Consider the following 14,966-nt stretch of genomic DNA (forward strand, 5'->3'; position numbering starts at 1 on the left):
TCAGCTAGCAAGAGTGAGCTCTGTCTGTACCCTAAAATATGGCTTCTAGGTATCTGGAGAAAGTTCTTGTGATCTGAGGAAACTTAGAAGTATAGCAATTAATTGAAACGTAATTTGTTCGATCTCAGAGGTAGAAAGCCATTAGACGCTTGTCCATGATACAGGTCCCAATATTGACAAGAAAGAAAGAAGTTGCTAGCAAAAACAAACTGAAAAGGAGCAAGTCAATCACATGACGACCGGTGATCGCAACTTCTTACGCTCATAAGCCCGCTAAATCCGTCGTTACATCTTAGATGTTTTCCACCACATTTGGTCACCTCATTGCCTTTCTTGCAACGGATATAATGAAGTACATCGGCATGTCTGTTTTTCATACGCCGATGAATCTAATCTCGTCTATTGGAGCTCCAATAAGTATCGGAGCGTTCGCGGCTCAGTGAGGATACATCTAGAGCCAGACTGCCTCTTAGAGGAGCTCCACATCTCAAGTAACCACTTAGTTAACATAAACCCATTCAGGGACCAACGTCCATTTTCCAACAATGTCCCCACGCATCCAGCCATACGCCGCCGTGCATGAACACCCTCAAGGCGAGGGCGATTCTCGTCCCACCGCTCTGCAGATCATCGAGGACGAAGGACTCATCAACAAGATGACCGACAAAGTCATGCTCGTCACCGGCTCCTCTTCAGGAATCGGCATCGAGACGGTTCGAGCCCTGCATGCAACAGGCGCGCACATCTTCATGCAAGCCCGCGACATGAAAAGAGGACAAGAAGTCCTAGACGAGATAGCCTCCTCCAGCAAAGGAACCGGCAAGCTGGAACTTCTTGAGATGAACCTCGACTCTTTCAAGTCCGTTCGAGTTGGTGCTGAAGAGTTCTTGAAGAAGAGTAAGAAGCTTAATGTACTTGTCAACAATGCCGGAATCAGGAATCCACCAGAAGGGAGGACGGTCGATGGCTTCGAGATCCAGTTTGGCACTAATCATCTTGGTCATTTCTTGCTGTTCCAGCTTCTCAAACCCACGCTTCTTGCTTCCAGCACACTGGAGTTCAACTCCCGTGTTATCAATGTGTCTTCTGGCTCCCATCGTCGAGGACCAATACACTTCGACAACCTCAACCTGGATGGCATCTACACTCCTCGCTTAGGCTATGCTCAATCGAAGACGGCAAACATCCTCATGGCTAATGAGATCGAGAGACTATACGGAAGTCAAGGTCTGCATGGATTCTCCATCAGTCCAGGGCTAATCAAAAGTCGTGCTCAACGACACGATGATCCGAAGGATTTAGCAGCCATATTGCCAACGATCAAGGATCTCTTGAAAGACCCTGCTCAGGGTGCTGCGACCACAGTCTGGGGAGCTGTTGCGAAGGTCTTGGAAGGGAAAGGTGCTATGTATTTGGAGGATTGTGCAGAGGCTGTGGATGCTCCAGATCAGGATATGATGAGGGGTGGGTATGCTCCTTTTGCATTTGACGAGGAGGCTGAGAAGAAGTTGTGGAAGGTCAGTTGTGAGATGGTCGGTGTGGAGGAATGAATGTCCGTATGAGTTTCCCTACTTGCTGCAGCCTTAAGTCGGGCCTTCTGTTGGGATATTGTGATAGTGAGGAAAAGCCTTTGAAATATATGTGATGATCAGATAATACTTTCTGGTACCAATGTCCAAAATGCATTTCCATGAATTCGTTGCAATGGCTTCATTGTCCGTCCGGATGTTGATCATTGCCGTCTCACATTGTCTGACCATAGTATAGACGAGATTCGACAGTAAGAAGCACATTCCAACGATGCATTGAACAATGTCAAGCAGGGTATCTCGTCCTCCAAGTCTTCACCATACCATATCATACACAAACGTACAACCTCTCTCTGCACTTGTCCTCAAAAGTCCTTCCTGATCCCAAAGAAGTAGTTCCCCACCCTCTCACTACTACTGACCTCCTTCCATCCCAACCCAGGCACATAAACAACCCCCATAACTCTCGGACTGTTCCACCCCCTCTCCCTCAAGAAATGTGCTCTCAACTCCTCCTCATTAATATACTTCTCCCAATCATGCGTTCCTCTCGGTACAATCCTCGCCAAATCCTCAGCAACCAGCTTGGTCGTAAACCAACTCATCCACGTCCTCGCTATTGTGCTCATTACTATCCATCCTCCAGGTTTCACAAACGGTGTACATTTGTCCAAGAACTCCGCTGGATGGGTAATATGTTCTATGACTTCGAATAGCGAGAGGAGGTCATACTGTTCCTCCGCAGAAGTTAGGAGAGGAAGTCCTTCAATCGAGGTATTCAGGTACGTTAATTTGTCCTTGAGACCCGGATCTCGTCTCGCATGTCCCTTCGCAACAGCTAAAACCTCAGACGAAGGATCAATAGCCGTCACACTACCCGTACTACCCAGCCTGGCCGCGCTCTCAGCAAAGATCCCGCCTCCACATCCGATATCTAGATACTTCAACCCCGACCTGAGAGGAGCGTCTGGTTGTGAAGCATGGCAGGTTCGGATGAAATCATGTCGAAGCGGATTCATAAGATGGAGGAGTCGAGAAGAACCATGTGGATCCCACCACGTCGAAGCCAGAGCATTGAAATGCGAGACCTCTTCTGGGTTCACCGAAGAAGAAGCAGACGTTGTGCTCTGCTGGCGCCGAAACTGGTTCTGCACGAATCGAGGCGCGGTTCTGAGCAATAGATTCAAATTGCGCAGTGAGGTCGCTCGAAGCGGTGCCGGAGCCGCCATTGCTTCCCTCCTCAGCTTGCAAGGTCGGAAGTGAGGTAAGATGTTGGTCAATGGCTGATGTCTTGATTGTTTGTCTTGCTGACGCACGATTTATTTGGGCTGCCGTAAGCACGCATACCTAGGCAGGCTCGGGAAGGCCTCGGCTCTAGAACCCGACGTTACTCCTGCAGAAACGGAACCCTGTCAATCATCTGTAATCCATATGCAAGCCCCGGAGCACCATCCCATTTCTTCGGGTCGCTGTCGTGATCAGTAATAAATATCCGGGAGACTTCACTCCTGTTTTCTTGCTCATACTTCTTGGATATCTACCCTCAATTCTCAACATCTGGACATAATATTTGAAGCGATTGAAAGCAAGAGAAGCAGTTCACGACCCCGCCTTCAGATATTTCGAAGAGCCGGCTTCAAGCGGGGCATTTTTTTTTTTCTATCCTCACTCCCAACTCACTCAGTCACACGCAACACGAACGAACACACAATTACCCAAAATGCCTTCCCAATCCATAGCCCAGAAATTTGACTCTATAGAAGATACAATCGCAGCCTTCAGTACGATTCCCCGCCCTCCCCTCTTCCTCAACCCTCACTAACCACTCTCCCAGAAAACGGCGAATTCATAGTAGTCCTCGACGACCTGTCCCGCGAAAATGAAGGCGACCTCATAATAGCCGCTTCAGCCAGTACGTTCAAGTCACTCTTGCTCCAAAGGACATTTTGGGACCTCTACTCTTGGGCCAGCTACCTTAGCATTTATAAACCATATTCTAATCCTCTCAATCAGTAACGCCCTCAAAAATGTCCTTCATGATCCGCCACACCTCCGGCCTAATCTGCGCGCCCATGCCCCCCTCCCTCTGCACCCACTTCGCCCTCCCGCAAATGGTAACCTCGAACGAAGACCCGAACCGAACCGCCTACACAATCTCCATCGACGCCAACTCCCCCTTAACCACCACCGGCATCTCGGCCTCCGACCGGGCATTAACCTGTAACCTACTCGCCGAGAAGAGCTCCACGAAAGACAGCTTCCGGAGACCGGGCCATGTGTTCCCGTTGAGGGCGAAGGAGGGCGGGGTGAGGGAGAGGACGGGCCATACGGAGGCGGCGGTGGAGTTTTGTCGGTTGGCGGGGATGCCGGAGGTGGGTGTGATTTGCGAGTTGGTGGAGGATGGGGAGGAGGTTGAGGGGCAAGCGGAGAGGAGGGAGGGAGGTATGATGAGGCGGGATGGGTGTTTGAGATTTGGGGAGCGGTGGGGGTTGAGGGTTTGTACTATTGAGGATTTGGTTGCGTATGTGGAGAGGACGGAGGGGAAGTTGGGGGGTGGGGTGGGGAAGGAGAATGGAGTTGTTAATGGGAGTTCGTGATGGCGTTAGTCGGTGGGAAGGCGGTTTGGAAAATTACTGCACGTTTGGAAAATTAGACCGTTCAGATTCAAGGGCAAGTGTGTTTATAAATTTGTCATCTGGTTGATCAGGGGCTCTTGAACTGCCGGTTTGAAGTGAGACACAGATCAGTCCAATGGTCCTCGTGCAGCCACTAGTCACCGGTGATCATCGAGCTACAAAACAATAGTCAAGAGTATGCTTATATCTCTCTCTTAAACTAACTAAACGCTAATCACCTGCAAGCGTCGATACTCACTACACTCTCTCAACCCAAAAATGCCAGATACATACCCTAAAGAGACAATCCGCCAAGTTCGCTTGCTTCAATCCCACATCAACCCCAACACCTGCATTCCCCGCGAGGAACCACAAACAATTACCAGCATCCACAACCCATCCATCACCAAAAACACCACATACTTCTCCAACCATCTCTCACCCCACACATCTCCCTCCCAAACCCTCAGCAAACCCAAATAACCCCCAACCTACCCACCCTCTAACCTCGCCGGCACCTCCTTCAAGTCTTCACTAAACCGACCAATTTAACAAAACCGGTATCCCTTCACTCCCGTACTAGCAGACATCCGGCTTCGAATATTGACCGAGTTGCCCTCGTAAAAGAGGTGTTTTTTCTCCGTTCGCGGCCCTGGTACCTGATAGGTTCGACCATCCTTGGTTGAGGGAATGATAGGAGGGTTGTATACAACTTGCCTAGGTAGTCAACAGGATTCGCAGGCTTTGAGTTGTGAATTGTGTTAGTTGTGTTGGTATAACGTCTACTGATGGTTTACTGTACTCAGCTTGTGAATACTTTCCTGATTGCGTTGTTATGGCTTGGAACTGGCTGGTGGATAGGATACAATTTCCCATGACAGAGAGAGGCTGACTGGAATATTTACTCTGAATTGGTCTGCTAAGACTATAAGTTTTGAACATTAGACTTTCTAGTACGAGAAGGAGACGTCATCTACAAGAAAGTATCGTTGATATGCAATGCCTCGTCTGGACGAACAGGTCTCTACACTCCAGGCAAGTGGCAGGATTATCTTCTGCCTGGGCTGGATCTATCTCACGCCGATTTTCAAGATTGTATGAAGTTGATGTGTTTCATTGCTCACAGTCTTCAGCTAATCTACAGTGCAGCATGCACGATTTCTATTTTTTTTTTCTCGCAAGCCCGCCAGCAATCAAAATTCCCGACCAAATGTACCAATTGCATTGCTAGTGTCCCTTGCGAACAAAGAAAACCACCCGCCATGCCAAATCAATGAAAAGCAATTGGCCAGATCCTCGTAAACGTCGTAGATGGCTTTGCAGCCCGCACACCATCTTGAGTCATTCGGATACATGTGGTGTATCAGACCAGGTCTAATATGTAACCACCCCGCTCTAGAGGCAAAGAAAATTCAGGATACAGTGAAAAGGAAAAGAATGAAGAAAAATGAACGCCAATTTTTGGAGGTGCTGTAACCCTGTGATGTATGCTGCAATGCCCGCAGAACTCCTTGAGAATGAGAAATATACAGGGTATCGAACACTTCTGTCGAGAGAGGCAAAGAAAGTTGTCGCACGAGTGATCGGAGATGCTAAAGAGGTTGTAATGTCGAGTGGAGTGAACTAGGTTCATAGGGTTGTGTATGTGCTTCATTGGGCAGCGGTCCACATTTCGCTGATTCGAGGTTTGACGTCGTAACCATCTACACCAGAGTTTTGTTGTCTAGTGTTAGAGCTCGGGTAGTACATCTGCTGTTGAGCAATCGCACCGGAACCGTACGGATCGGGGTCTGGATAAACGTAACCGTTGCTTTGCGAAGGCGATGGCATATTGTTCTGCGAAGGGGATTGCCAGCCAACAGTGCTCATATGAGGACTGCCGTTTGCACTACCAGGCTGACGCTGCTCCATGGTGGGAGTTGGTTCGAGAATCGAAGGTGGTCCGTAGCCCGTGGGGTGAGACGTTGGTCGCATGCCATTGGGAAATGTTGCGGTGGTCTGAGCCGGTTGATTTTGCATGTGGTACTCGGTACGGAGATGGCCTGGCAAAGGACTGTTGCTCATGTACGGTTGGTACTCGGATGGATGGCGGGGCATTGCGTTCAAGGGAGCAAGCTCAGAGTTTGGTGAGGCAGACATAGTTCTTTGGCCAGGCGATGGTGTAGACATTGGTGAGCCATTGTTCGAGTATTGCTCGCCATCAGATCTTGGTCGACCACCACGGTTACTTCCTCCACCGCGTGTTGCTAGAGCTGCTGCTGTAGCTGCTGCGGCTTCCTCGACGGTTCCAGTGTGATGATTTTGGTGGCGAGTAAGTGTGGTACGACGAGTGAAGGTCTTTTGACAGTCTGCATAAGGACATTTGTAAGGTCTCTTTCCTGAGTGTATCCGACGATGTCTTGCAAGGGAACTTGAGTCGCTGAAGGGCTATGATGATAATTAGTTTTGTCAATATCGTTGGAAATCCGAGCTCACCTTTCCACAACGTTCGCACATGTGAGGTTTTTCACCTGTATGTACTCTCATGTGCACAGTCAAGGCGGATCGTTGAATGAACTGTTTGCCACACCCTGGGTGCTCGCATACATGAGGTCTGTGGCCACTGTGGATACGTTCTTTGTATTCTTAGCATGTGAATCATACGTCTAACAATTGAAATGACTTACCATGTCGTGCCAGATCACTTCTTCTCGCAAATCCCTTGCCACAGGTGCCACAAGGGAAAGCTTTCTGAGTAGCGTCTCCTGGTTGACGTGGTGGTCTGGTAGTGTCTTGTTGCATCATACCATTATCGAAGCTGCTGTCAGTTCGATAAGGTTGCTGTAACATAGGGAGAGGATTTTGCATGGCAGTTGGAGATGGGTAGCGCATGGCATTAGGTCCACCATTGATTCCGCCCATCTGTCCATATCTAGGAGCAGAGTACCGTGAGTGCTCTGAGTCGTGCGGTGAGTTCCCTCGTTCTGAACCCGTGTCCGACATCGGGATGCTGTTGGCTTGTGAAATCGAATGAAGCAGATGAAGATCCTGCGCTGTGCCATTTGCAGCAGCAACAGCGGCGGCTCCTTTTTGGCCACCTTTGGAGTTGACAATCTGCTTGATATCCATAGTGACGAGATAATGGTACTGACCGTCCAAAGAGGGAGGAGTAGCGGACGACCGCGATTATAGAGAAATTACGAACGCTTGGATCAGGCGTTCGTCCAACTGTTCGGTATGATGCGGGAATCTGAGATGTCTCTCGATTCTGAAGGTGATGTCTCGGGGAGACGCGTTCGGAAGGCTGTTTGCAGGTGTCGAGCTGGACTTGACTCGCCAGATCCTAAGCAGATCAAACACAGCTTAATGGGTCGACAAAGTCAACACGCGGCCGATAACGTGACTATTTGGCCTGTGTTCAGAGTCTTTCTTCTCGTGCACGACAAGACGATGGTGATGCGCCTGGTGGAAGATTCTATGGTTTCAAGACGTCAGCTTCGCGTAAAAGATCAATGGTGATGGAAGAAAGTAGAGGGCGCGAATAATGATCGGCGTCGTTGCTAGCGGACAACATCCACACCGCCAATTCTCGGGTGGAGGAAAAAAGTACATGTCAGGAAGAGAAAGTGGAGGAGAGTGTAAGTGAACATGCATCAATCCGAACGTGCTCACCTGGTCGAAGATGACAGAGCGAAGCCAAATAGGCGCTAGACTGGATTTCCTTCCCAGCTTTGCGGACACTGGGTTCGCGGGGGGCGGGAATGTCAGAACGCACGGGCAACCGAGCCGCCGGTTAAAATTGGGCGGTTTTTTCTTTTACGACCGTGAAACGCAGGGCAGCTCGAAACCTTTGTCGCCCAATGCGTATAGCCTGGCCGAGTCTGATGGCGCGATATCACCGAGGCAGAATATGCGTCGACCTTGCTTGACCTGGTCCTCGGACCCTTGTTTCCGGTGCAATTCTTTGACGGAGAACCTGAAAAGGTCGCTCTGCTTGTGGGACTGATGGCTCTGGGTGCGTGATAAGTCTGACTTCTCCGTTAGGAGTAACAGGTTTGTGCGGTATGCTGCAGTGTCTTAGGCACGAGCCAGAGGTTCGTCCGATGAAGTGATGTATCGAATTGGTAGAACTTGGAGGGTGCCGTGGCGTGGCAGAGAACAAAGATTGAATGCCGAGATGTGTTTCCTGACTTGGGGCTGATCAGGCCGTGAGACTGCTCGGTGAAGGGCTGGGTCCTGCTGATATCGGGCAGCAGCGCTCAACTCAATGCGCTTCTCGCTCTTTGTTGTAGGACCTTTCGACTAAGAAGTAATGTAGAAGAAGGATCGAATCGAAAAGTCGCGCAGAACAGATGTGTTTGTCCTGTGAAGGGCGTCGTCAAGAGATCGATACGGGCAGTGGTAGAAGAGGAGTGTGGGAAAAATCGAGAAGTGTGTGAACACGAGGCTCTCTGAAAATCGGAAAGGCTATTGTCGGTCAGCATCTATTCCCGCGTAGGTCAAGCTTGGATGGATTGGGGAAATACTTGCAGTGAATGTCGCGCTTTCAGTTGGAATCGAGTCGAGCGAGGTTGCGTTGGAAGTAACACGAGGATACCTCGGACCAAAGCACGCCGGCTTCTGGATGGCCAGGTTTCGAGCTCAACGTCGTCGAGGTCTCGGGGCGGGAACTGGGGATAACGAAAGGTCGTGAAATTTTGTCTGAGGATCTGAGGAGGATGGGGGTCTTTGAAGGCGGAGGGCGATGAGCGGTTTGTTCGAGATGATGCTCAGGAATGGAAAGTTCAGATTCGTGCCGTGTCGATTATCTGCGGTAGGTGCAGCGTGCAGAGTGCAGTTGGGTTGCAGGATAGGTAGGACAGAACGTCGTCGCCTTTTCCATCCAAGATTTCTTATTATTTCTTCGATTGCCCTGCACTGGACTGGACGACAGAGTGCTCAGTGCTGGAGGGTGGACAACACCGCTAGACCTCACTGGGGCTGGGATGGCGCTCTCGCTGGGCCGGACGTGGATCGTCACTCAAAACGTGAAGGTGCCTGGGAGTGGGAGCTTGACCTCGCTAACAACGACCGTGCAAGGTGCAAGAAAAATAATCGAAGCCCAAACCCAAACTTGCATGGGGGGGAGGGGAGAGGATTAAGAAGGGTCAGGTCAAGGATCACAACCCTGTCGGTAGGGAGCGGTGGTCGTGGCTGAGGGCGGAGTGGGAGTCAGGACGCCGGGTGTTTCTGCTGGGACGCTGGGAGTGATGTATGGATGGATGCGAATGAACCGTCTCCCGCGAGATGGCCAGTGAGAAGGGCGGCGGGGGGGTGGACTCTGCGTCTTCTGTTGCTCACTAACTTTCTGCTGCTGGTGCTGGTGCTGCTGCTGCTGCGTGCTTTCTTCTGTGATGCTGCACTATCGTCTCTCTTTTTAGGGTCGTACCGAGGCTAATGGCGATCAATGTGACCAACAAGTGCTGGGTCCTGCGAACGTCTCGAGTAATAAAACGTCCACCCTCGTAGGGAAGGGTACGATCGACTCGAGCAGGAGACGGAGAGTGGGAGATTGTTGATTGTTGGTGCAAGAAGGGCAGGCAGGCCGCGGGAAGAGAGGTGGGTGAGTAAGTGAGGGATGAAAAAGGAAAAGAGAAATTAGGAAAAGAAGAAGAAGGAGGAGGAGAAGGAAAAAAGGCAGAGAGAGGCAAATTGATGGTTGTCCCTTCCTTATGCTGATGCCATGCTATACTATGCTCGACGACGGGCACACCACACGATGGTTGCTGTTCTGTTACTTGCTGGCTGGTCATATTATTCATTCATGGGCGTTGACCCCGGCCACGATGAGCAATGGGAGTTGAGAGCATTGATCGCGCCGACAGGGTTGCGGGCTTCTAGTCTTTCTAGAAGAAGGCTACCCCTGCTTCTGGAAGCTCAGAAGAATGCACACGCGCAGACGAGTGGTGGCAGATGGTGGTGTGGCCGTAGGTGCGGGTCGACGAAGGGGGTGTGCGTGGGTGTACAGTGGTACCTACCTACCTACTCAGCACTGTGTGTAACTTGGCTATTCTGTACTTACCGCAATCTTCTCTCGGCGGTCCGTCCGTCTCTGTTTTGGTTTGGTCTGGTCTGGTCTGACTAAACTCCTTTCTCTTCTTTGGATATTTCCTTGCAATACTTAACTACCTAGGTATAGTTTGTATAGTATATGGCTGCCCTTCAGTAACAGGCAAAGATCCCAGCCACACCGCACCGGTTCATGTCACTGCCTGGCTACTGCTGCTCTGGCTTGGACGCTATCGATCGCCATCTTCAACGCTCATTTTCCCATTCGAAACATCTCGTCGCCAAACTTCTGCTTCTCTGACCCGGGCCCGCTTCGTCGGTGGACTCACTCCACATGCCTGCATACGCTACGGAGGAATAGGGCTATGGGAAGGGAAGGGAAGGGAAATACTTTCCTCGTCGACCACGTAGACCGGATAAACACAGAGCTTGCGAACCACTCTTAACCTACTCGAAGCACTCCAGAGTCCAGTCAGAAGGGCGGACAATTTCCATCCTTGTTTCTGCATTTTTCCCTACTGTACCCTCCTCTCCTCTTTTCTCGTGTCTCCTGCAATCAGGCGAAGAGAACAGCCTCACAACTCGACCGTGTTTCACGTTTAGATGGGACGAGCTCGCAGCGAAAACGAGGCAAAACGTCTGGTTCAGCGACAAAAGCAACCAAGCCACCTGGAATGGAGTCGATTCTTAGCGACGGTACGGCATTCATCTCTGTGATCGATCGCAGTGCCTGTCCACTCAACGCTCATGACGACTCCACGGTACACGAAAGGGTCCTGCTGCTCGTGAATCGTACAGATGCTGTACTCCGTACAGGGCCTTTTAAAGGTTAATGCTCAGACCCCTTGCCACTCTCTTTCCACACCTAGGCGCACCACTTATGGCATGCTTATAGCACGCTGCTTTTAGTCACTTTCATAAAAAATGAAGCTATTTAGACTACTATTTTATATATGCTCCATGGGCATCTATGACATCCTTACAGCGCTGGGGCATAGTGCGAATGATGTCCCATGCCTCATTTACAGCTGCTCTGGCCCTCCTGTAGTTTCTGTGTACATGAGGATCTAATGCTTCCAGAATATCCTTCATTCTATTCCATATACTCTCTATAGGAGAGAGTTGAGGGTGCTGGAGTAGAATGTCAGCAATAGACCAGCCTGCAGTATAATAGAGGGTCTACAGCCTAAGCTTATCATCCCTAGAGAGCTCTCTATTGCGTGGAGTCTTGGGTACAAGAACATAATAGTTTTCCATGATAAATTAGAGTAGTAAAGCAGCATCAGAGTAGCTGGAGAGAGCAGGAGATGCCCTTTATTATGATTGGAAGATGGCCCTTGCACCTGACAAGTGATAGGTGGAGTGAGGGGTGGCAACATCACTTCATTTTAACCTTTAAAAGGCCCTGTGGGTTGTACTTCTCGTGGGGGAGAGCGTCCGGGAGCATGTGTGTACAGTAGCAAGGACCACTTCGTGCACACCGCCACCTCTGGTCCGAACTTACTATCCCCCCCCATGAATAAAGGGCCGGTGGAGAACAATAGGGCTGATTAGCAACAAAGGGGTGTCTGCCAATAAAATTAAAAGTGTGATCTCCGCCTTAGAAATTTCCAGATTCCTACTGGCACACCCCCTTGTCACTACACAGCCTCAAAATATCTCCACCGGCCCTTTATTCATGGGGGGGGGGGGGGGGGGGATAGTAGATGTTTGAACGTCAGCAACCCAAATTTTACAGGCTTTCACAGGCTGGCTTTCTTTTAAGCTCTTCCAAAAGTGGACTGCATCTCAGGGGACGAAATGACAGCTGAAACCTTTCCGTCCAAATTGAGCTTGCCCTTTAGAGCAGGCCAGAGGACCATTGCCGATATCTTCACGAACAGCTGTTTGGAGTATAGGTACGTACACATACACGTACCAACCTCAGTCGACTCTCCAACCCGCTCCAACAATCAGACAGAGTCATCTAGCTTGCCGCTATCCTGCTGCCGACCAATCGTCACATGCCGTAGCCGATGTGAACGTGTATTGGGGCGTCTAGACGTGAGCAGTGGCATTGCGCCGGGCTCACGGTGATACATCACTGTCTGGATTGTGATCCGACTCGTGAGGCGTCCAACAAGACCACCTGTTTCTTGTCTGGACGCTTCGACCATCGAGTGGCATGCGAGAAGGTTGCTGCTGCCGCGTCAGTGGGCTGCCACGCGATGGCGAAGGGTCTGTGCGACAAATTTGGCGGCATATCAGAGAGAAGACGGGGGAGTCATGCCATGAAGCAGGTCAGCGTGACGTGTGATTGGCAATTAATTGGTACCTTTTCACCAAATTGCAGCAGTTAATTAAGTACTGAGAGCAGGGTCTGAGCATCTGAACCCTTCAGGCTTGGCGACCACTCTCTTTGGACAAGCTTAGACCCCGGATGTACCACTGCTCAAACTTACTCTCCGAATCCGAAGGATGTGCTCTCTAACCTGCAACCTGGAATCCATGCTGATTCGCCAAATCGACATAAATTCATTCCATTGATTTGGATGTCCATGGGTCAGGATACTTGCAGGTCAGAGAGGGATGAGGTAACGGCGGATTGGCCCCCATGCATTGTTGCTACTGTAAGTTGCTAACCAACGCCGTGCCCCGAGTCTCCCACGGTTAGCGAAGGGTTTCCTTTTTCTTTTCTTTTTATCTGAGGTCTTTTCTTGCGACTTTCCTATTCAGACGCCGCCATTGACGCTCGTGAACGGTTTTGCTTCTTTTGACTGATTGATAACGTTGCGGGATGAACGCGGCTGACTCACTACCCACTACCCACGATCAAAGGTGGATGTACACTTGGCATTGGCCACCGTTGGCTCTTCTCTATGCAGCTAACTTGGTCGCCTCTGGCTTCCTCAAGTCCCAGTCCAAGCATCGGACGAGGAACCTGCTGAAAGAAGGCCCGCTGTCCGTCTATCAAACGCCACTAATTGCGACTTGCGATCTCTTCGGGAGATTGGCCGAGCCTGCCGACCTGGGCAGGCCAATACTGTAATTAAATTTGGGAACAATTGCTCAACTGATCTCACTCATTCAAGCGTCGCTATGGTCGGCAAAGGGTCATGAATCGCACACTGGTTCTTGTCTCCACCTGCATACAAGGTTTGCGCTCTGCCAAGGACAGCAGGACTGAATCGTGAGGGACCAGGGAGACATGCCAATCCAATGCAGAGGGTCAGCAGAAAGTTTATGAAATGATGACAAATTAGGTCTCTTTCGGAGGATGAATACTAAAAATCGCCGGAGTGTGGAGGGCAGTCCCAGATCGACGAGTAAGTTCCTGGACCATATCCAAAGCAGACGGCAACCCGGGTCTAGGATGAAAGAAGAAAGTATCCAGAAGGCTTCTAGTTTCTTTCTAGAAGCATGAAAAAAGCATGAATGTTTCATCTCCCACACTACAGGGGCCTCTTGAAGGCCCCACATGAGGCAGCGGGCGGGACCAGCCAGGTGTTGCGTCAAGAGAGGAGGAGGGAGGTCAACGGTCGTCCTGAATTGTGAGATCCTTCACCGAAAGTCTATGGCAATCTCGGTGACGCTGCGGCCTAGTCCCCTTCACCGTCATCATTACCGTCATTCTTCAGGCGGACGGGATGCATATTGCTTGCTTCTATTTGCAGAATCGTGGCGCCTCATCTGCAAATAATGCCAGTGCCTCAGCCAGAATCTGCGTCCGCTATTCGCTTCAATACTTCCGGTGCTCAAGTCTCCAGGAATGCCTGTTACCCAGCAGCAGGACAAGGTAGCAACGCACGCCTCACTGTCATGTCGAATCGACGATCGCTCATCTGCCCCATCTACTCCTGCACCAGTCGGTCCAGTACCGTGACCAATCAGGGCTGCAGGTCGAACACCACCAGGAACGACGCTGAAGCCGCTGCTGCAGTCTTGATGGGATAGAAAACGCTTTGGCCGTGTCTATGTATCGGCCGGGTTGCAGAACTCACTTTCCAAAGCCTTGATCCCGGACAGAAGGAGACCCATTGTTGCATCTTACATCGGTAAGATAGGGGGATGAGGATGACCCTAGCTTGCCCTAATTTTCAGTTTTGTCTTCCGAGCACGGTCGTCAGTTTCGACCGGCTTAGGATAATGACACCACACGAGCTTTTGAAGCACTTCACATCGAAGGATCTGCTACTGTACGAGGAGAACGGCACGGGTAACTAGTCTTCTCGACCTAATTGTTCCTGCTACCGAGGTAGTTTATCAGATCGGGATGCCATGTGGACAAGATTAAACTAACACACGCAGGATGACGAAGTCACAGCCCAAAGTCCTCGATTCTTGACGACGAGACTTGGCTGTAGCTGCCAACTGCCAACCTGGATCTGAACATGCCAAGTCGGACTGGGAGCGACATTGTTTCCGAAATGTCGGGCCTGCTCAGCATCAACGAGTCGCCGACAGGAACGATGGATGGCATGCTTTCGGCAGGGGACTTGCAAGGGCGCCTCGTCTCCAGACGATCGAAGTTCACTCGACATCGCTCTTCCTTGAACCCAGATCAGGTCATGGCCAACCTGGAAACTTGGACCAACTCACGAATCACGTCAGATCTTCAAACGCCCAACGGGGTTCGTCTGGCTGCAACATGTCTCAACGCACGACTCGCAGCGCCAGTGCGCTCGTTCCTGATGTCTTCAAATCTTTCCAGAACGGTCTTAGAAGGAACTTAGGCTCAGGGTCTTTCTGAGGCTGACGAAATTTAAACTCTATCTTTATCTTGCGCGAAATTGGGCATCAAGAGATGCTAGCACCA

The 14,966-nt window shown here is 50.6% G+C and overlaps 6 protein-coding genes across 6 annotated transcripts; 3 read left to right on the forward strand and 3 right to left on the reverse strand.

Moving 5' to 3' along the window:
* Positions 1-304: 304 nt before the first annotated feature.
* Positions 305-1,984, forward strand: LY89DRAFT_681267 (short-chain dehydrogenase). The gene has a single exon (XM_018214247.1). It carries the CDS (start codon positions 546-548, stop codon positions 1,548-1,550), a length of 1,005 nt encoding a protein of 334 aa, XP_018076258.1. The 5' UTR covers positions 305-545; the 3' UTR covers positions 1,551-1,984.
* Positions 1,723-2,951, reverse strand: LY89DRAFT_388649 (ubiquinone biosynthesis O-methyltransferase). The gene has a single exon (XM_018207165.1). It carries the CDS (start codon positions 2,756-2,758, stop codon positions 1,895-1,897), a length of 864 nt encoding a protein of 287 aa, XP_018076259.1. The 5' UTR covers positions 2,759-2,951; the 3' UTR covers positions 1,723-1,894.
* Positions 2,952-3,249: 298 nt separating this feature from the next.
* LY89DRAFT_576042 (uncharacterized protein) lies at positions 3,250-4,126 on the forward strand (the record flags this gene model as incomplete). Its single annotated transcript, XM_018208822.1, has 3 exons — positions 3,250-3,310; positions 3,364-3,441; positions 3,543-4,126. The coding sequence occupies 3 exons, from the start codon at positions 3,250-3,252 to the stop codon at positions 4,124-4,126; spliced, it is 723 nt and encodes a 240-aa protein (XP_018076260.1).
* A 1,458-nt stretch (positions 4,127-5,584) lies between these two features.
* On the reverse strand, positions 5,585-7,440 carry LY89DRAFT_388761 (uncharacterized protein). The gene is made up of 3 exons (XM_018207168.1): positions 6,811-7,440; positions 6,620-6,759; positions 5,585-6,571 (listed from the first exon to the last, which is right to left on the reverse strand). Exons 1-3 carry the CDS (start codon positions 7,250-7,252, stop codon positions 5,795-5,797), a joined length of 1,359 nt encoding a protein of 452 aa, XP_018076261.1. The 5' UTR covers positions 7,253-7,440; the 3' UTR covers positions 5,585-5,794.
* Positions 7,441-8,498: 1,058 nt separating this feature from the next.
* LY89DRAFT_388740 (uncharacterized protein) lies at positions 8,499-9,391 on the forward strand. The gene has a single exon (XM_018207167.1). The coding sequence runs from the start codon at positions 8,868-8,870 to the stop codon at positions 9,318-9,320; it is 453 nt and encodes a 150-aa protein (XP_018076262.1). The 5' UTR covers positions 8,499-8,867; the 3' UTR covers positions 9,321-9,391.
* Positions 9,392-11,142: 1,751 nt separating this feature from the next.
* LY89DRAFT_388678 (uncharacterized protein) lies at positions 11,143-11,621 on the reverse strand. Its single transcript, XM_018207166.1, has one exon. The coding sequence runs from the start codon at positions 11,548-11,550 to the stop codon at positions 11,281-11,283; it is 270 nt and encodes an 89-aa protein (XP_018076263.1). The 5' UTR covers positions 11,551-11,621; the 3' UTR covers positions 11,143-11,280.
* Between the last annotated feature and the right edge of the window lie 3,345 nt (positions 11,622-14,966).

This window comes from Mollisia scopiformis (genome assembly GCF_001500285.1).
Source record: "Mollisia scopiformis unplaced genomic scaffold LY89scaffold_4, whole genome shotgun sequence".
Classification (NCBI taxonomy): Eukaryota; Fungi; Ascomycota; class Leotiomycetes; order Helotiales; family Mollisiaceae; genus Mollisia; species Mollisia scopiformis.